The sequence below is a fragment of the Babylonia areolata genome, chromosome 33 (genome assembly GCF_041734735.1).
Source record: "Babylonia areolata isolate BAREFJ2019XMU chromosome 33, ASM4173473v1, whole genome shotgun sequence".
Classification (NCBI taxonomy): domain Eukaryota; kingdom Metazoa; phylum Mollusca; class Gastropoda; order Neogastropoda; family Buccinidae; genus Babylonia; species Babylonia areolata.
This window is the reverse complement of record NC_134908.1, coordinates 14,279,630-14,302,497: the sequence shown is the minus strand read 5'-3', so window position 1 is coordinate 14,302,497 and position 22,868 is coordinate 14,279,630. Positions and strand designations below refer to the sequence as shown.

General features: G+C 38.8%; 1 protein-coding gene across 1 annotated transcript; it reads right to left on the bottom strand.

Moving 5' to 3' along the window:
- Window positions 1–733: 733 nt before the first annotated feature.
- On the bottom strand, window positions 734–22,700 carry LOC143276920 (myotubularin-related protein 9-like). Its single transcript, XM_076581587.1, has 15 exons — window positions 22,624–22,700; window positions 21,267–21,438; window positions 20,322–20,481; window positions 19,267–19,418; window positions 18,301–18,429; window positions 17,562–17,718; window positions 16,758–16,862; window positions 14,660–14,785; window positions 10,876–10,978; window positions 9,143–9,281; window positions 8,662–8,746; window positions 7,572–7,641; window positions 7,193–7,292; window positions 6,525–6,652; window positions 734–3,725 (listed from the first exon to the last, which is right to left on the bottom strand). Exons 2-15 carry the CDS (start codon window positions 21,411–21,413, stop codon window positions 3,632–3,634), a joined length of 1,695 nt encoding a protein of 564 aa, XP_076437702.1. The 5' UTR covers window positions 21,414–21,438; window positions 22,624–22,700; the 3' UTR covers window positions 734–3,631.
- Window positions 22,701–22,868: the final 168 nt, after the last annotated feature.

Here is a 22,868-nt window from a genome sequence, read left to right as displayed (position 1 = left end):
ATGCATACATCACATGTGTGTGTGTGTGTGTGTGTGTGTGCATGTATGCTGTTAATTTGACCAACTTTTTCTTTATACTTCCAAGACTATTGCATTTTGTGTTGATGTGGTAGAGCATTTGTAAGGTTTGACAGTCCTGATATGGCCAAGTGCAGTCGGCTGGACTATAAGCAACAAGAATAAGAATAAGACTATTAAATAAGACTATAAATTCACAACCATATTTTGCTGAAGGTGGAATTTCAAATTGCAAAATTACAGTTATTCTTGCCAGTGACAGATGTGGTATTTGATTCTTGAAACTGAAATCAATGATTTTTTTTTCCAAGGTAATAAATTGTAAAATATTTGAAAAAAAGAGGGTTTTTGATATTTCTTGTCAATGCTGCAAAATGTATTTGGAAAAAAAAATCAAAATCATGTTTCCAGGCTTTTGGAATATTGACTGTGATCATAAAGGTAATCTTTGAATCTGATTATCTGTACACATGTACTTAAGTACAAAGTTTGCTGTTGTAGCAGCATTTAAAACCTGTGTATATGCAGTTTATATGAAAGATAAAGAAAATTTAAGATGATATGGATTTGAGACAAAATAATACTGACACAATTCAGACTGAGTGATTATAATTATTTTTTTTCTAATAATGCAAAACATACAAACAATCTAATGCATTCTCACTCTCCATTCATACACATATTGATGCAGACATTATACACAGATGCCTTCATATCTTTTTGAATATTTTTTAATGAGAAATTGATTTTAAAGTTGTGTCTTATGTTGGAAGACACAGACACTGAATGACATTACCATGAGGAAAACTGTTGAAATAAACTGTATTGCACTAGAGTTTATGCATTGGCATTCATGAATACATACTGTTCTTTAATCTTAACATTTGATTCACAAGTTTCAAAAACAGAGTTATGAACAAATTCATTTCAAACGTTGAAATAAAAAATCTAAAAGAACTCCAAAATACACAATGGATATCCACCATATCCTGAGCATTCAAAGGAGTCTGCAGTCTCCTCAACCTATCCATTCACTTTACACATGCTGACACCAACACACAGACACAGACTAACACACAGACTTTACAAATAGATTAAATGTCAAGGTAAAATAAGTATGTGTGAGCTCTACAAGCATAACATCATACAGGACTGAATGAGCGTGACTTCCTTTAGGAACAACCTGTGATTGACTGCTAACAATAAAACAAACCACCAAGTATCCATCACATTGATTTTCCAATCTTTTCACGAAGTACTGTTGCATGCAAGTATGATTACAGCAGTCAAGCAATCATGACTGATACTTGGAAATTTGACCATCGCAGTCCACAAAGAAAAACACCAACAAATCTGTAGATAAAGTAGTTGCTCAGAAAAATAAAATCTTATTTGAGATAACATTTCACTGAGTAGTCACATATTAGGAAAACAATAATTTCATCCACATCAAGACCATAAGAACTTAATACTACTGATAACAGGAATGATGATTACCACATTTTTTAAAGACATTCACATCTATTGCTAAATTTATCAATCAGGGATATGCTCTGTAAAGAGACAACTGCTAAACATTGCTTTTTTTTTCTTCCCAACCATAAAGTTGTCTTCCAACTGCACAGCAGTACTATATTTATCTATTACTCCTATATAAACAAAATCACATCCCCAGTATCACAGAACATCACGAAGTCAAACAGTAAAACAATGACCATGTACTTTGGTGACAGGTTTTTCACAAGGACTTCACCAGGCCATAACAGACAGTGACAAGGGCCAGTCTAAAACAGTTCTGGTCAAATCAGAAATATGTACTGTGCTCTGTTACTTTGTCACTTGCTTTTTCTTACTGCGATTTGGGCTGCTCATTTTCAGAATGCCTGATTAACATACAATTAAATCACCAGTGTCAGATGATGCACAAGATCAAGTACAGATCGCACATATTTACTTCTGTGTGTCCAACAGATTCATTGCTTCATGATTTTGCATTCTTCAATTTGACAAAAGAAAGGTGTGCAATTCTACAAAAAAAAAATTCTAATAAAATAAACTGCAGCAAGAAAGCAAGATCTGTCCTTTCCCTTCTTCTTCTTCTCCTTCCTCTGCTAACTGCAGTGTTTTACTTCATTTCAGCCATCAGATAAAGCTCTGATGGTGTTTGGGTAAAAAGTAATAAAATGTGAAGAGGAGGCTATGCAGAATATTAGCCGACTGAAGTGAACATTGAATCCACGTCTGGGCTCTTTTGTTACATTGCATGCTGTTTAAACTTCAGAGGAAGAACATATGTATGTGCAGAATAGACAATACACTGAGTCTTAGTGTATGGATCTGAGGTGCAAGTGAGCACACCTGTGGTTTTCAGAGATGTTCCGAGCTGAACTGAAAACAATTGTGTAATCCCATCAGGAGGTATCACAAAGATTGAGCATAACAACTTGACCTGGGTGTCCCATCATTGTGAGGTAACAGTCCTTTGCTGACATTCAAAGTAATCAGCTACAACTCAGAGGATTAAAAAGAATGAACAAGACACACACAAAAACCTTGCAATAAGTATGATGAAAGAAATTTTCGATCTATAAATCTTTTTCAAGGATGAATGATGTAATGTGGAAAATGACATAATTGAGAAGTTTTACTCTCTTTTTTTTAAGTGATGTATATTTTATCTCTCTCCATGTCTCTCTCTCTCTCTCTCTGTGCTTTCAACAAATGTTTTTTATGTCTGTCTGTCTGCTGCACACTCACAACATGAGCTCCACACACTCAGGTAAGTGTAGAAAAGACAATGAGACACCAAAGTACCATCCTATATTTCAGTCAAATACATTCAGTCCGTCAGGATAGTGGTCTGTAGTTGGTGGCACCAGAAAATTTCTCGCGTCTCTTCCTGACAGTTACGCTGGGTGTGTGGATACGTTCGATAGATGTGCATCGCGCATCACTAGCGTCAAGTCCTCTCTCAATGAAATTTTTGGCCACCATCCTGTCTTCTTTCTTTCTGTCTCTCTGTCAAGGTCCTGACACATGCAGGTCATGAACTGAGGATTAAAAAGAACTCAGCAAAAATGTCTACCAAACATACACAGTTGAAAAGAGTTCAAGTTCTGAAAGGCTGTCTTAACACACAGTTTAAGAAAATCAGTCTGACAGCACCACACCATGACAATACTGGAGTGGCTGCTTGTCTCTTATGGAAACTGGTGACAAGATGATACAGCCTGTCTTTTGGTCCCTTGTCATGCACTCTTCTGGCTCCTTACAACCCCCGCATGGTTACACTGCATATCACACACACACACACACATGCAGACACAAATACACACACTCTCACACACATTCACACAAAAACACATGCACACTCAAAAATGCTCCTTTTAATCACATCACAGTCATGCCTCAACTCCGTCATCGAAACTGTTCACGCGTGTTTGTGTGCACATAAACTCTTTATAAAACCAGCACAAACACATTCTTCAACTGAGTCATTCAAAGCACCACACACACACAAGTAAACCCCCTTCCAGAATGCTTCCACCAGAAGTGGAACTATCAACAAAGTATCTGACTGTTGCGCAAACTCCCTGACAGTTCAACGATAGGATCAGTGTGCTTTGATTTCATCCCCTGCACTCTCCACAGCTGACGGGAGGATCACTTTGGCACCCACTGCCTCTTTGGTCAGACTGGCCAGCTGCCTGAAACATTTTTACAGAGATATCTGGAATACAGGAACACAAACATGAAACTGGACAACATTTGCAGAAGAAATTGTTCTCTGTTTATAAAGAAACATCTGGAATACAAACAATTGAAAGTGGGCAACATTTGCAGAAGAAATTGTTCTCTATTTATACAGAAATATCTGGAATGAAAACAACTGAAAAACAACATTTGCAGAAGAAACTGATCTCTATTTTCATAGAAATATCTGGAATACAAACAACTAAAGTCTAGCAACATTTGCAGAACAAACTGTTCTCTACTGTACGAAGATATCTGGAATACAAACCATTGAAACTGGGCAATATTTACAGTGTAAAATGTTCACTATTTAAACAGAAATATCTGTAATACAAACTACTGAAATTGGGCAACATTTGCAGGAGAAACTGTTCTCCATTTAAAAAAAAGTATCTGGAATAAAAAGTAAAGAACTGAACAACATCTGCAGAAGAAAACGTTCAAATACTCCCTTTACATGCACAAATACATCAATAAAGAATAAATATCAATTAAAAGTGAAAGTGAAGAAAAACAAGAGAGGCAAGGCCTTCAAGACTCACTTGTGATACACTTTTAAAAAAAATCTAATTGTTAAAATGTGTTCTGTATTTGTTATTATAAAGCTTCGGGTTAAAAGAAAAAAAAAAAAAATCCTAGATTCAAACCCCTTGTGTTCGGGTGAGAAGGAACTGTCTTACCCATTACACTATCGTGGCTCCTTAAATGATGTTCAAAAATATAACACTTAAATATGCTTTTTTAAAGGGCGATAAATTGATTACAGCATTTGCAGTGAGAACGCTGTTTAAATAATATTATTCTGGTGTATCTTGGACATTCAAAAAATCTTTATGGACAATTAAAATTTTTTTTTAAGTCCATGGTAAAGGAGACGTGGCTATCGCTGCAATCACACTGCAACATTTAGCCGTTTTCTCTGGATCTAGATAGATGTCCAAGTTTAGTTACACCTGGTTGACATGGTCGATTCAATTTCTCTTTTATGTTCATTCTAGTTTTATAGTTTTAAAGTTGATATGAAAATTGAGTATTTTGTTAAACTAATAACATGTAGAGCCAAGTACAAGTACTTCTAAACGTCGTATGAAGTGAAAAGGACTTAATTTTGAGAAAAGTCAAGACTGGAAATTTTTGTGTTTCATCAATTCAACTGTATTAACTCTCATGGTTTATTATTTTTGACTGTGAATTCTGACCGATTCTATGGATATTTTAATGACAGTTTGGGGCATAATCCAGTTAAGTGATGAGGCGTTCACAAATCTTTCTCTGAATAAATATTTAACGGTCTCCTTCTCCAACTTTCCATCACTTGTTATCGTGTATTGTTGATTGAATATAGGATTGATCAGGCAGGTCAACAACTTGAAACAAAATGGCATCATTCGCGTTCGTGAAGAATATGAGCACGCGCTTTGAATATGCATAAATATGTGTACGCAACTGATTTTTGCCCATGACCTTCAGGGCTCAGCCAATAGATCTATAAAGTATAAAGTCCACTCGTCGTATTGATTTTAGTATTTTCCGAAAAAGACCACTTGGGCGAATGAACATAGTGAAAGCCCTGAACACTGAGAGTAAAACACACAAGCTTTTTGTGTATTGAGTATAATTTCAAAATGTAATGTTTAAGATGAGAAAGATCAGATTAAAGCAAATTAAGCCCCCTAGCATTAATTACAGATTAATTTCCCTTTTTTACTATCTGCACCAAAGACATGCAAAATAAATATAACTTCCATGCTTAGCAAAAGAAGTTCCTGTTTGAACGAAAAATGATAAAAATGACTGCTCTTGTTGTTGTGTCAGAATATCAGATCAAAGTGCCAAGTTTAGAGAATTAAAAAAATATAAATATAACAGTAAATTCAGTTTGCATATAATCTGGCTTCTTTTTTAAAATTTTTTTGTGCCCATCCCAGAGGTGCAATATTGTTTTGAACAAGATGACTGGAAAGAACTGAATTTTTCATATTTTTATGCCAAATTTGGTGTCAACTGACAAAGTATTTGCAGAGAATATGGCAATGTTAAAGTTTACCACAGACACACACAGACAACCGAACACCGGGTTAAAACATAGACTCACTTTGTTTACACAAGTGAGTCAAAGAGCACCACAATGTTAACACTGTCATGGCACTGAGGAAAGTGCAAACAGAAAACCAACTGTTGTCATATGTTGAGTTTACTACTGCCATTATGCTAAGGAAAAAGCTGAAAAAAACAACAACAACATTACTACTGTCATGAAGTGGAGGAGGGTGCAGAAGAAAAAAACAACATTACTACTGTCATTAAGTGGAGGAGGGTGCAGAAGAAAAAAATAACAACATTACTAATGTCATTAAGCGGAGGAGGGTGCAGAAGAAAAAACAACAACATTACTACTGTCATGAAGCGGAGGAGGGTGCAGAAGAAAAAAATAACAACATTACTACTGTCATTAAGCGGAGGAGGGTGCAGAAGAAAAAGAAGAAAAAAACAACATTACTACTGTCATTAAGCAGAGGAGGGTGCAGAAGAAAAAAACAACAACATTATTACTGTCATTAAGCGAAGGAGGGTGCAGAAGAAAAAAACAACAACATTACTACTGTCATGAAGCGGAGGAGGGTGCAGAAGAAAAAACAACAACATTACTACTGTCATTAAGCGGAGGAGGGTGCAGAAGAAAAAACAACAACATTACTACTGTCATGAAGCGGAGGAGGGTGCAGAAGAAAAAACAACAAAGGATGACTCACTGGCGCAGTTTCTTGACCTTGGAAGTGAGCTCCTTGTCGTACTGTCTGATCTTGGTGATCTCTGTCCACGCTTCCTCCTGGGGACCTGGGTTCACCTGGCCCCGCAGGTACAACCCGTTCCACAGGGTCTGCCACACAACACCATGCCTGTGTTCAAGTCTTTATTCTACCACTTTCCTCTTTGAATTCACCATAGTGCTGACTGTTTGTGTGTTTCTGTTTTGAGCAGGGTCATGTGTTGATATTCAATACGATTGTGTGTGTTTGTTGTGATCAAGTATGTTGTCATATGTTGAGTTTTTTGTGAGATGTGGCTCCAGTGGCAGCCAGAAGTTAGTTTTCTGACACAAACAGTGCAAATACTGCCAAAAAGATACACACACACACACACACACACAGAGATAGAGGAATACCAGGAGTCAGATTTCAGAAGAAAAAAAAGTTGCATCTTATGGACTGGAAATTACTGTACAGGACAAAGAAAAATGCATATTACAGGTGTGCACAAGGACACCATTTTTACACCTATCGATATAATCAAGATAAAGCGATCCAGCTCTCAAATGAACTTGTGTGCATCAGATAAAGAACACATGGACAAGCTGTGATGCTTAACAGAGAGACAGACAAATGGACAATCCAAAAGTCAGACAGACAGACTGACTCACCAGACTCTGTGGAGCAACAGAGGGCCAGATGACAGAGTTGTTGGGGTCATACAATGGGTTGATGTACTTCTGTATAGTTTCTGGAGTGTTCAGGTATGACCTGCATATCCACACATACATTGATGACACAAAAGCACTGATTCATAGTATTGCAAATATATATATGTATATATATACTCACACAAAAGTGAAGACATGAACACACGAATACGAAAACTACACCCACAGAAGTAATTTTCACACGCGCACACACACACACACACACACAAAGTCCAGGATGTTTCTTGTTGAAATAATGAGAAATAAAATCTATAAAAAAAATAATGGAAAAAAGGTGAGACAAAAAGAAAAAAGATGAATAATACTTCAGACTACTGACCAGAGTGAGACAGTGCGCTCTCTCAGCTTATGGTCCTTCCTCTCTGCTTCATTGTTGCACAGGAAGGTACCTGCACACAGTGTACAGGAAATGGAAAACGTCAGTGGCCACCTGTACTGTTACCGCACCCTCTCTGTGGTGCATGGTCATGTTGTTATTATCATTAAAATTATTACTTTCTTTTTTTTCTTTTTTTTTTGATACCTAAACACCGTGTACCCTCAGTCAGAGACCAAACTGCTTTACAAACACACAGTCATTTGCACAACAGGCTATCTACTTTGGTATGATGACAGCTGCCTTTATGCACTCATTCAAATCCTATATATAATTCAGTCAGGCTTTGGTCATGCGCATGCACACACCTGTACATCAGGAAGGATTTTTCCTTCAGAATTTTGCCAAGGACAACTCTTTGTTACTATTAGTTCTGTTACATGCACTAACTGCATGCTGCATATAGGACCTCCATTTATCAACTCCTTTGAATTATTAGCATTGAGAACACCACTCAAGGTCTAGTGGAGGAGAAAATTCTGGTGAGTATTGGATTTAATCCCATTCTCTTGCTTCCTAGGCAGACATATTACACTTAGGCAACAACTCTATTGTTCTCTCTCACATGGTGACATGCACACATTCCAATACCCTCTCTCTGTGGTAATGTTTTCTCTCACATATTACTACTGATATGGCGATGTTCTCTCTCACATGCTTACATTCAAACATTCCAACACCTCACGTATGTCATGCAGAGTTCTAAACTTTCCACCTCTCTCCTTCATGAGAGAGAGAGAAAGACACATTTTACAAACAAACATTAGCTGCAAAAACATCAATATATGCATACAGAGAGGGAGACACAAAGAAAAATAAATGGGAAAAAAGGGAGACACAGTTTTGCAAACTGACATCTACTGTAAAAAAAAAAAAAATGCACATGGATACACACATAGAGAGAGAGCAAGGAAGAAAAACAGAGACAGAAACAGACACACTTTACAAACTAACAACTGTTATAAACACACACACACACACACACACACACACATATATATATATACAGAAATAAACTGTCACACAAACTTACCGAACTGAGAGGAATAGGCATGCTGTACCAGCATGATAAGGAAATTCTCATTGAACTCAAAAGAACATGGGAACTGTGTCCATATCTGCAACACAACCACCAACAAACATGTTCGCCATCATCTACTGTTATTGTTTCTGTTTGAAAATTGCATGTCATCCAGAGAAGGAACTGGTTTTTGTTTTGCTTTTATACAGGAACAGATTCACAAACACATTCCAAATGAGGTTTGGTCTTTTTCATTCAAGCATGAACACACACATGTTCACATACATGCATGCACACACACACACACACACACACAACTTGCTCAAAAGAACAAATGCTTGGAAACTTTGCAGTAAATTTAACATCTCAAGTGTGCTGTAACAACAATCAACAATGAAAAGTATTTGTAATGTGTACCACCCCTTCACTGTTCAACTTAAGCTGGAATTCTGAATGTGTTACCACAAACGACTCACCCATGCCTCTTACCCACCTGCCACACACAGTCCATGAAGAGAATGAAAACTGGCGACTCATGGCGCTGTTTACTGATGGCGTACGCCGACTTTGCACAACGGAAACGGAAGGGGTGACCAGCCTGCACCCACTCTCGTTCAATCAAAGCTTCAAACCTGGATCAATTGTGGAAACGATATGACTGACTGATTGATACAGATACTTATATAGTGCCTATCCTCAGTCAGAGACCAAGCTCTAAGTGCTTTACAAACACGGGGTCATTTACACAACAGGCTGCCTACATGGGTAGAGCCGACTGACGGTTGCCATTGGGCGCTCATCATTTGTTTCCTGTGTCATTTAATCAGATTTCAGGCACACACATACACACTCAAGACAAACATGTAACGTTTAACATTTTACGTGTATGACCATTTTGTTTATCTACCCCACCATGTGGGCAACCATACTCTGTTTTCGGTGGGTGGTGGTGGGGGGGTTCATGCTGGGTATGTTCTTGTTTCCATAACCCACCAAACGCTGACATGGATTACAGGATCCTTAATGTGCGTATCTGATTTTCTGCGTGCGTATACACATGAAGGGGTTTCAGGCACTGACAGGTCTGCACATATGTTGACGTGGAAGACTGGAAAAATCTCCACCCTTTACCCACCAGGCGCCACCGAGATTAGAACCCAGGACCCTCAGATTTCAAGTCCAACGCTTTAACCATTCGGTGCTTTAACCATTCGGCTATTGTGCCCGTTCGGTTGTGTATTAAACCATGCCATCCCTAGTAAAAATCAGAAATCCCATCATTCCAGACAAAGTAATTTTCAAGTTTAAAGGCTGGGAAAGAGTTAAATCCAAAACATAAACACCAAGATTTTGTTCCTGAATGGATTGTTCTAAAATCTGGTGTGCCTGTTGTGAAGTGATAAATGAAGCATGTGTACAGTGTACATCAAATAAAACTGATAAGTTGTTGCTTTTTTTTTCCTCCCTTAATTCGAAGGTTATCATTTTCTCTTGAACATCATCAAAACCGCAACAGTTCCATTCTACACAGTTCACATGTGTTAGTTTGTTCAACAACAAACAAAACAAAACAAAACAGCCAAAACGGAACTGAAAGTAGGGTTTGAAACACAAGCTCCTCATTCGCAGTCTCTTCGAGTACACAGTCATTGGCAACACTGGCAGACATAAATCATATCCCTTTGTAATATGTGACAAACTTATTTCAGTGCGCTGGAACTGAATGTAAGGTTTTAGGCACAAGTTCCTCATTCCACAGTATCTGGTAGTACACACTGATGTCATGAGGAACTCATGATGTCAGACGAAATGTGTTAAGAAGTAGACACCTTTGTGAATATTTTTAGAATCACAACTTACCAATGGCTATGAATCTCAAACATGCCTGCATGCACAAACGATAAACACACACACATACCAACATATAAACGACGATGAAAGCTGCTTCAAAATTCTTAAGTTCTGATTTATCAATTGTTGGTAAATGAGTCAAACAACAAAATATGACAAGATGGAAAAACTATTTTCCCTGCTACCATAAACATTGAAATTGGACATGCTTGAATATATCATTTTCAGTTTACTAAGTATTATTTTTCTTCTTTTCAAGTTAGAATATTTTTCCTTTTACTGAAAACGTTTCATTCACACACCTGATAAATACAATTATAGTCAACAGAACTTGTATCTGAAGCAGGTGAGAAGTATTCCAAAAATGTGGCTCACCCATTGACAGTGCGACAGTCTTTGTCCAGAATCAGCTGTGCCAGAGAGGAGACCAGCAGAGTGGTGTCTGTGCCTTCTGCTCCATGGACCAGAACTGGGGTGCCTGCAACGTACCGGTGGCCATGCTGTAATGTACCGGACTATTGTTTATTGTTGCTTATAGTCCAGCCGACCACGCAGGACCATATCAGGACTGTAAAACCATACCAATGCTCAACCATATCAACACAAAACTGTCACATCTACAAAAAAAAACAACAAAAAAACACAACAAACAAACAAAAAAAAAAACACACACAAAAAAAACAAACAAAACCACCAAGACAAACCCACAAAACATTATCCTAACCATTTAGCTCTTTAGGACAAATAAGACTAGGCCGTGCTGAGGACGTCAGCTCTTCCACTAAATTCATCATCCCCAGATTACAAAAAATCGGAAGAAAAAAACAATACTTAAAATCCAAACAAAAAATACCAAAAAAGGACATATAGGCAAATAACACTACAGAATGGACAGCTAGTGCCCATCCCAGTTTTACAATTTCACTACCAAGTTGCCAGAGTAAAACAACACAGACAGCACATCATAAACTGCAGAAAAGAGATAAAGTGTCAAGACTTGCTGAAAAAAGTCTGGAGGAATGAATTGGGAAGGCAGAAAAAGGAGACAATTGTGAAGGAAGAAGAAAATGAATAAATAAAAGATAAAGAGAGTAATACAAAAAAGGAATTTTCTAGCACAGAAGTTCCAGAAAGTGGGGATGCTGTTTATTCTGAATGACCCCCGGCATCGTCACGGGGGAATGCGCCGGACTAGGAAGTAAGTATCCAGGGGTTCAGTTGTCATGTACAGAATGGGAATTTTTATCCCACCCCCACACCCCCTGTCCCCCTCAATATGACCTTGAGTGATGGTCTGGGTGCTAGTCTTTTGGAAGAGATGATAAACCAAGGTCCCATGTGCAGCATACACACTGCACACATAAAAGAACCCACAGCTACAAAAGAGTTGTCCCAGGGATAATTCTGTAGAAAAATCCTCTTTTCCTTAGTAAAGCAAATATACTTGCTGTCAGAAAAAAGAAAAAAGTGGGTAGCGTTGCATTGTGGCATTGCATTGTTTCACTGTAGCGACAGGAAGAGCAGCCCAAATTTCACACAGAAATATTTGTTGTGACAAAAAAAGTAGTACAATATATTTTACATTTGGCAATGCTTCTTTTTCAATCACTTCAATCCATGCACCTTGTAATACCATGCACCTAATTATGGTTTAAATCTGTTCAATTGCTGGCGTGAATCAGAATTGTAGGGAGGTTGACCTCCAAAGGTGGAAGTATGACATTCATGGCAGTGAAAATGAAGCAATCCATCCCATGAATTAGAATAAAAACAGCTGACAAACAACTCACATTCACACAGACAACATGCTAGGGGGGAGGGACGGGGACATTAAAAAATTAAAATTAAAAATATTGCTTAGAGCCCAGCCGACCATGAAGGCCATATCAGGGCTATCCACCATTCAAAGTCTGGTCACCGCAGATGGGCCACCCCAATGTTTTCAGCTTTCTACTGCACTGTGATCACTCCATGATAAAAATTTCACAACTTTTGTACTAAGCATATACTATATTAAATACTATTAAAAATATTTATTTCTTTTAAATATTGCAATATTGTCCACGGAGGGACATCACGGAACAACGTTCTCAATGAATCTGCTGTAAAAAAAACCCGTCGTGTGTCATAAAAGTCCCAACAATCAATCAGAATATGTTGCACAGTGAGTGGTTCATCACACGGAATACACCAAGGAGCTTCTTCTCCTTTCAGGAGGTAGGAATGTGTGATGTATGTATGACCTGTATGAAGTCGGCACAGCACTGTCATTTCTTTTCGATTCACCACAGCCATAGGCAGAGTCTCTTGGACGGGGACATGACAGATTTCAAGAAGGTAGAGACTGACAGAGCAGACAAACAAATGGATGATGGTTCAGCATGTGAAGAGGTTGCCAATGCTGACATCAGGGCCTCGACATCAACTTCAGATGAAGGTGCAGACACGGCCACAACAGCGACAGTGATAGACCCATCAAAACTCAACTTTTTGTTTATCATTTTGCTGAGCGCATTATTATATGCTGCCTCACATACTGTTAAATATATGCTTAAAGCCTTTGTAAACTACCTTCTTCTTTGTCCATGCACTGTAAACTACATTCTCTGTCCATGAATGAAAAATTTCCATCCATGCACTTTAAATGACTTCCTTTTTACATGCACTGTTATCTACCTTCTTTCTCTGTGCACTGTAAACTTCTTTGTCCACTCACTGTAAACTACATTCTTTGTCCTTTGCCTTGCCGTGCTTTGCCTTGGTCCTTTACCTCTGTGAGGAACCGTCAGGGCACCGTGATGTTGACTTGTGCACCAGCCTTCTTAATTCTGGACGATCATGTGTGAGTAACTGTATCTCAGCAAATGTCAGCCCTGTCCATTCTTCAATGTTGTCAGACCAGTTTTCTCCTTTGCCTTTTCTTCTCTTCCCCTTTTCCGTTCCTTGGAGGATGACTTTGAAAGGCTGTATTCTTTGTCCATGCACTGTAAATCTACTGTCTTTGTCTATGCACAGTAAAACTACTTTCTTTGTCTATGTAAATGATCTTCTTTTTGCTACCTTCTTAGTCCAAGCGCTGTGACTCACCTCCTCTATCTGTGCATTGTGAATCTTTGTCCAAGCACTGTAAACAACTCTATTTGTCCTTCTGTCTTTGTCCATGCACTGTGACAATCCTCTTTATCCATGCAGTATGGCAAACCTTTGTCTGTGCACTGTGACAAACCTTCTTATCCATGCAGTATGGCAAACCTTTGTCTGTGCACTGTGACAAACCTTCTTTGTCCATGCAGTAAGGCAAACCTTTGTGAACTGTGACGTACCTTCTTTGTCTGTGCACTGTGACGTATCTTCTTTGTCTGTGTTCTGTGACTACTTACTTTGTCCAAGCACTGTGACATACCTTCTTTGTCCAAGCACTGTGACGTACCTTCTTTGTCTGTGCACTGTGATGTACCTTCTTTCTTCTGTGATGTACCTTCTTTCTCCAAGCACTGTGACATACCTTCTTTGTCCAAGCACTGTGATGTTCCTTCTTTGTCCAAGCACTGTGACATACCTTCAGTCTTCTGTGATGTACCGTCTTTGTCCAAGCACTGTGACATACCTTCAGTCTTCTGTGATGTACCGTCTTTGTCCAAGCACTGTGACATACCTTCTTTGTCCAAGCACTGTGACATACCTTCTTTCTTCTGTGATGTACCGTCTTTGTCCATGCACTGTGACATACCTTCTTTGTCTGTGCACTATGACATACCTTCTTTGTATGTGTTCTGTGACCACTTACTTTGTCCATGCACTGTGACATACCTTCTTTGTCCAAGCACTGTGATGTTCCTTCTTTCTTCTGTGATGTACCTTCTTTGTCCATGCACTGTGACATACCTTCTTTGTCTGTGTTCTGTCACTATATATTTTGTCCATGCACTGTAATGTACCTTCTTTGTATGTGTTCTGTGACCACTTACTTTGTCCATGCACTGTGACATTCCTTCTTTGTCCATGCCTGATACCTTCTTTGTCCAATGCCCTGTGATGTACCTTCTTTGTCTATGCATTGTGACGTACCTTCTTTGTCCATGCACTGTGATGTACCTCTGTGACTTACCTTCTTTGCCCATGCCCTAATACCTTCTTTGTCCAATGCCCTGCGACATACCTTCTTTGTCCATGCACTGGGCAACGACACAGGCGGTGGTGAGGATGTCTTTGATGTGGGTCAGCCAGGCACTGGACTCCAGCTTGGACAGCCACTTGTCCATTGTGGCCCCACTGTCGCTGCTGGCTGCAACAACCAACATCTCTTTCAAACCTTTGTCCTTCTTCTCTGTGGCTACACAATAGTGATTTTGCTTTTAATTTTGTAGATTTGGGGACAATGTTAGTTAAAAGGTAAAGTGGAGTGGTGGCCTGGTGGTTACTTGTCCACTGTGGCCCTGCTGTCACTGCTGGCTGCAACAACCGACATCTTTTTTCAACTATCTGTTTCCCTTCTGTTTATTTACTAGCTGCAAACACCGATGTTTGTTTCACCCTTCCGTTTCTCTTTGGCTGCACGATATATAAAAATCCTTTTTGCTCGAATGATTTTGAGACTATGGCAATTATTTATCTTTGTCAGACTTCATCTTTTTATGTGTGTGTGTGTGTGTGTGTGTTATTCAGTCAAGCCCCTTAATCGCTGGTTAGTAAGTTCATGTATTGTACACTGCTGTGGAGACTACTAGCCAGCCACAGCTATTTTTGATTTCTCCACTTGGGTGGACTAGTACTTAGCATACTGCAGGATTGAGATCCAGATCAGAGTCTGCACCAGTAGGTCACAGTATAGGTGTGACTGAATAGACTTTGATTCTGAAAAGACCTTTTCCTGATAAGTGGCTGAGGTACTTATTCAGGACTGGTAAGAGTGCAGTTCATTTTAACTACAATTGTTTTTAAAATCAACAATAAAAGCTGTCACTGCTGGCTGCAAAACCAAACCATGTTTCACCCTTTTGCTCTTCTTTGCTGTGGCCACACCATAATGTCTCATAAGACTGCTTTTTCTTCTTCTTCTTTGTTCGTGGGCTGCAACTCCCACATTCACTTGTGTGTACACGAGTAGGCTTTTACTTGCATCTCCGTTTTTACCCTGCCATGTAGGCAGCCATACTCCATTTTCAGGGCTGTGTGTGCTGGGTATGTTCTTGTTTCCATAACCCACTGAATGCTGACATGGATTACAGGATCTTTAACGTGTGTATTTGATCTTCTGCTTGTGCATACATACCAAGGGGGTTCAGACACTAGCAGGTCTGCACATATGTTGACCTGGGAAAAATCACCACCCTTCACCCACCAGGCGCCATTACTGAGATTTGAACCCGTGACCCTCAGATTGAAAGTCCAACGCTTTAACCACTCGGTTCTTGTGCCCATCAAAAGATTACTGATTTTAGGATTAAATCATGTTAAAAGGTTAAAGGTCCCATTGCCATTATGGCCACCAGGGCAGTATCACGGAAAGGTGACCAAGTGGTAACACTTCCATCTGTGAAGCGAGAGAATCTGAGGGCAAGGGATCAAACCCCACACTCACCAGAATTTTCCTCCCTCAAACTAGACCTTCAGTGGTGGTCTGGGTGCTACTGTTACAGACCAGACAATAAACTGAGGCCCTGTGTGCAGTAAGCACTTAGCACGTGTAAAAAACATCCATGGCAGCAAAAGGGTTGTCCCTGGCAAAATACTGTAGAAAAATTCACTTTGATAGTGAATCAAATACATGTGCAGACCAAAAAAAAAAAGAAAAAGGGTGGCATTGTAATGTGACAACATGCTCTACCAGGGGAGAGCAGCCCAAATTTCACACATTAATACAAAATAGCCTAAAATCTTTTTCTTTTCCAAGTGTGTTACAGTGTAGCCTATTTATTAAGCACTAATTAAAAAATTGTTTTAAACGTATTGTCAAATAACTGGCAGAGGCGAAACTTTTTTGCTTTACTTATGTTGGGACGTTGATCACACTGTTCAATCTAATTGATGCTTTTTATCGATGGTAATAGGTTAAATTCAAGATGTCAGAATGCATGGTGGATTTTTTCCCCTAGATATAAAGAGTTCAACTTCACAAATTCAGAATTCATGATCAAATAATGTCTTTTACCAGAACAATGTTAGTTTGCATGTTTTCTGTTTTCAAACTTAAGTTGACAAATAACTATACATAAATTAAACGAGATTTTCTGTGTGAATACAGACAATGTAGTTACCTTCAATCATTTTGATGAGGGAATCGTGAAAAGCCTGGCGGCGTTCAATGGGCTGGTGAATACGTCTCCACTGGGGGTAGTGGCATTCAGGTTCATACCCACCTCCTAGAAATTTAAGCACTATACTATAGATTAAGTCTTTGTAATTACCAGTGAAAAACAGAACACTGTAAAGGATCAGAAAAAAAAGAAAACAGTGTAAGTACCACAGTGTAATCATCAAGAACAACCAATGAAAAGTACTACCTTTAAAGCAGCTAATTTGTCATATATATACATAAACATGATAAAGGGTAGCAATGCTTTAAAAGTAAAAGCCACTGTTTACTGTTGACATTATCATAATTACTATTGTCATTGTTGTTCTTGTTGTTGGTGTTGCGATGATGTATAGTAATTAAAGTTGTTTGTAATGTTATCATCGTTGCTCTATTGTTGCCATTATTTTTTTTTTAGGAAGGGATAGACAGGGATAAGTGCACCAACTGCAGTGGTCTTGCTACTGTGTTTTGCAATAATTATGTACATAAGGTGCATGTCTGTGTGTGGGTGTGTGCATGCACGTGTGTGAGGATAGAGGAAGAGAGCATGCGCAAACCACCCTTATTCTCAGTATTTTTTTTTAGGTGTGCACTGGCTGCTGATTAGTGTCATTTTAATACCCCATGCACATACCAAAATCTCTTTAAAGCCAATAAAGAGACAAAAAGAGTAGCAGCTCATGAATTCAGATGAAGAAACCCAAGGAGGCAGGGGAGAGAAAGGCAAGACAAAGTGTTCACATGCCACAGATATTCCCCTCACCCTTGCTCTGGGCCATTTTGGCCACTGTCTGTGCCCGTGTGTCCACAATGTACCCACGGCGTCCCTTCCCCAGAACACAGTTGATCAGTTTTTCGTCCTCCTTGCAGCGGCGATTCGACTGTCCTGTCAGGGGCTGACTACTGCGCATCAACACTGCCTGCAAGTGGCAGTCACAACCAACACAGTCTTAACAACAGGCAATCATAAATGAATCTCACAGAAATTTTCAGCTTATTTGTCCAAAACTGTTTCATCAACCACAAAATCAGCACATTTCATGTCTTGTGTTACATGTTGTTAATAAACACACAGTGAATAGACAGACAGATCAGAATACCTATGCTTGCCTATAGTATGTTACTGTGTATTCATGTAAATATGAGAATGTATGTACAGTGTGTGTAATGGCAAAGGTGAGTGGAGTGAGAGAGTGTGTGAGAGTGACAGTGACAATGAGTGAATGTGTGTGTGAGTGGGTGTGAGAGTGTGTAAAAGTGAGTGAGAGAGAGAGAGAGAGAGAGAGAGAGAGAGAGAGAGAAAGTGTGTGTGTCTGTGTTTGCGTCAGTGTGTGTGTGTGCTTGTGCATGTGTATGTGCATGTGTGATTATGCACACCTGTGGTGTGAATAGTACATCTATGCATACACATGTGTGCATGTTTGTATGAATATATATGTGGGCATGCATGCACATGTTTGCTCAATCCTCAACATCTCCACTTCCTCATCCTATGATCTCACCTTACTCTCCCTGTGGAAGAAGCTGAAGACAGGGAATCGTCCCCCCATCCTGAAGCTAGCGGCTTTGATCAATGTTTCATCGTCCACCGCCTTGGGCACAATCACTGCTTGTGGGTAGGTGGAACACACCTGTTGGGGATTATATGAAAAATAAAAAATAAAACTAGAGTCTGATCTATGTCTCTGGTAATTAACAAACCCATCTATTTTGGTTTGGCCCTGTCTTTGATTACAGCTGTCTTTTTTTTCCTTTAATCAAAGCAAACCAACTTAAATGTTCACCTCCAAACAAAAATTAACTTAAAGACAAAGAAAGGCATGAATAATAGAACAAGACAGAGCAAAACACAAAATACTGGATTGATTTTAGTAAAATGTTACTTGTACCATTATAATATAGCAACTTTTGTCTTTACATACATACTTTCGTCCCTTCACCACAGTTTAGTTACACACATCTTGGACTTAAATCACTATCTGTAAGCAGGCACAGAGTATATGTGTACACACATTACATGATTCTCATCTTTCATCACAGTTTACTTGTATCCTGTGTGAGTGTGAATGAGTTTGCCACTGGCCACTTAGCAAAAACTTCACAATGTCACAACACATTTCAGCACAAACACAGGCAGTGTATACAGGCCAACTAAATGTCTCAACAAAACAAAACAAAACAAAACAAAAAAAAAAGATATTACTATTCACAGGTCACATGTGGAGAATCTCAGATGACTTCTCAGCTGATGGCACTGATCGATCAGCTGTGTACATACTCTTGATTGGGGAAATGGGGGAAGGTGGGTTGTGTCCTAGCAAAACCACTGAAACTGCACAAGATGGGGCAGCAAAAAAAAAAAAGAAAAAAGAAATGGCACGAAAAACACTATGAACTAGTCTCATTTTTACAGTCAAAACACAGATTTACACAGATCTGCACTCCTTCCAGCCAAACAAAAGACTCACAGAGAAACCACTGTTGACATAGCTCAGCCTCCAGTCATCAGAAATCTCCTTGAAGCGACCAAACTCTCTCTCTGGCTGAAAGGCCTCCCAGCCATTCTCCAGCACCTCAAACATGGGCCGGTAGAAAAAAGGGTACTTCAGATTTATGTCATCTGAAACCAGAATAAAACAGATTATTATAGCATTTCATGTTTTAAAGCAAGGAATAAAAGAATAAATACAAAGAAAATTTAAATGTGGCTGTGCTGTTACAATACAATTTATACATACTATGATGCAACAGCAGATTAAAAAGCAAAACAAAACAAACAAACAAATTTTTTTTTAAATCAACATTTTTATGAGAAAGCCAAACATGCAATAAATTACTTCTTTTTTTTAAAAAAAGATTATAAATGAACGATAAAATTATTGATGAGCAGAAAACATCAAACATAACTAAACAGATGAAAGCATACATAGGATGTACTGACAAGCAATCCACCAACACTCCTCACACCCATTGGAGAACGAATCAACTGATGCAGACAAACAGCCTCCCAACACCACCACCCCACCCACGCACACATTTCCATTTCACCAATATACAAATAGTTAAAAACTTCTTTTTTTTTTTATCACAGTCCCCATACTGACCAACATTGGAGAGCAAATCAACTGATTCCTCCGAACACCACCACCCCACCCATCCACACACATTCCCCTTCACCAACAAACAAATACTGAAATAATCTAAAATTTTTTTTTAAATCACAGTCCAGCATACTGACCAATATTGGAGAGCAAATCAACTGATTCCTCCAAACACCATGACCCCACCCATCCACCCACTTTCCTCTTCATCAATAAACAAATACTGAAATAATCATAAACTTTTTTTTTTTTTTTTTTTAAATCACAGTCTGCCATATCAACCAATACTGGAGAATGAATCAACTGATGCAGACAAACAGCCTCCCAACACCACCGCCCCACCCACCCACACACTTTCCCCTTCACCAACACACCAATAGTCAAAAACTTTTTTTGATTAAATCACAGTCCAGCATACTGACCAATATTGGAGAGCTGTTCCACTGATGCAGCAACATTGAGGCAGTCCTCAGCCGTGGGCAGCTCCAGCTGGAGGTGGACGAAGTCTTTACACTTGAGTGTCACAGTGCCCCCTGCTCCACTGAGGCGTTTCTCCACACTGTCCACAACACTGTGCAACAGCTGCACACCCCGTCCCCACAGTGAAAACCATGACACTGATTCAAGTGTGAGCACTCTAATATGAAATGAGTTAACAATAATAATAACAATAACAATAAAAATATCAATAATAGTAATAATAACATTAAGTTAACAATAACAATAATGCAGATTAATGCTCACACCTATGAGACAAGCAGTTTATGGCATTTACAATAACTGTAAGTGTAATTAAATAATAAAAAAAACAACAACTTTATTTGCATTCAAGAATGATATACCATACACAAACAAGAGAGTGCACACACACAAACACATAAGTAAACACACACACAAACATTGACACACACACACTTGAATATGTTTTACATGTTGTATCTTTTAATCTCTCTGGGTAACATGAAGTAACCACTCACTCTCATTAAATTTATCTGACATCTTTAAGTTCTGTTCACAGACATACCCACATATCTATAAGAATATGTCCATAGACAGTCCTCACTAATGTGTGTATTCATGCACAAATATGTACTCAAACTGGTACTTGTAAACACATAATGGACACAGACATGCAAACAAAGCCATATAATATGGATACACAAAAATCCAAAGATATGGACAAACACATATGCATACACAGTTTTTCTTGTTTTGCAAAATAAAACACAATTTGTTATTTCACTTTCACTATGAGATTTTCAAAGTCACCTTCACTATGAGATTTTCAAAGTCTTTAATTTAAATGATATAAGCACAATGAAACAGCATTAAGTACAAAAAGCTATTTCCTGTTTATGAAAACCCACCCATAATTCTTCATGATCATCACGGCGAGATGACAAGATCAGCTGATGCCCTGTCACACACAGTGTGCCTTCCATCGGCTCCATGAAAGGTCGACGTAAGGTCACACTGTTGACCATTGGGGTTTTGATGAATTCAGCAAACTCCATGATGTCAGTATATCATGCAAACAATCTGTAAATATGAAGGACCAGGCATTTTAATTATTGATCACAATCGGTTTATATACATGACCTTCAGTACTTTCAACAAAACATAAAAGAGATTTTAGATGGAATTTTCCTCCACTTTGTGTCAAAAACTGTCTTAATACTCTTATTCTCAGTGTTCCCATCATCCTGACTAAATAAACAGACCAGTGAAGCCAGCTCTTATAATAGCACTGTGTGCTACTGTAACAGAGCTGTGGTGTTTACCACCTTCCTTTATCGCTTTGAGTGTTTGGTCACCTACAGCAGTCACATCTGCATCCTGGAGAGATTCCACCAACGCTGCCTCCGCATCATCTTATTTATCCATTGGAATGACTACAACATTAATGTTGAGGTCCTTAGGAAAGTCCAAGTCACCAGCATCAAGGCCACCCCACTGAAGACCCATCTGCACTGGGCATCTCTCCATAATACAAGATCACTGCTCACCAAAGATCATTTGCATGGTTAAAATTATCTGGCCACCTGGGAGGTGGTACAAAGAGATGCTGAAGAAAGCCATAGAAACCTGTAACATCAACTAGCCAGGCCATTGACTGAAGTGACTGTCATGCCAGTCTGGAGGAGTAGAGTACAATACAAAGCAGGAAAAACAAGGCCCAAACAGAACCTGTCAGAAACCAGACAATCCAATGTAGCTGCTGGGAAGGAACTTTCATCATTTGGTGTAATCAAGGTGTTCTACCTGCTTTCACTGTTCAGTGTGATTGCATCAATGTTGGTATCCAGGATAATTTCCCATTCTGAGGAAGAAGCCAACGCAGCCACCACTGCAGCATCCGAAGTATACTTTAAAATGCTGTTGGGAACTTGCAAACTTTAAGCTGTTCTGAACTTAGATCCCTGGATGAGTTCAAGTAATTCAGAAACAGAAATGGAGTGACAAAGTCACAGAGATTAAATATCTGGGCTAAACTGCCCATAAGAATCAGTCCCCTAAAGAGTAATCCGTTCATTTATTTGTTTATTTATTTATTTTTATGACCTGTGTCCAGCTGCTCAGTGGGAGGGACTGACCACGGGCCGGTTGCCAAAGCACTGGGCAAATGCGGATAGTGCACAAACACAAAAGCGATAGCCCCCCAAAATGTAAGTAACATGTATTCTAAGATTTAGACTTCACAGGACAATATTTATTCTCACGAACCTTTAAAATTGAATTGAAAATGCAGACTTCATCTCATCACATCAACATAACTCGATGGCAGACGACTGATAAACTTCCGGTGCAAAAGCAGCAAATGGATAAAATATTGTTGTTGTTTTTTTACATGTGATTATGTGTTCAAGAATGTAGAAATAAAAATCTATGTTGAAATGAATATGAAGACTTTATTTGGAAATGTTTGGATTTTATTTTTCAAAATAGAAATATCATTTGTTGCATCTTGT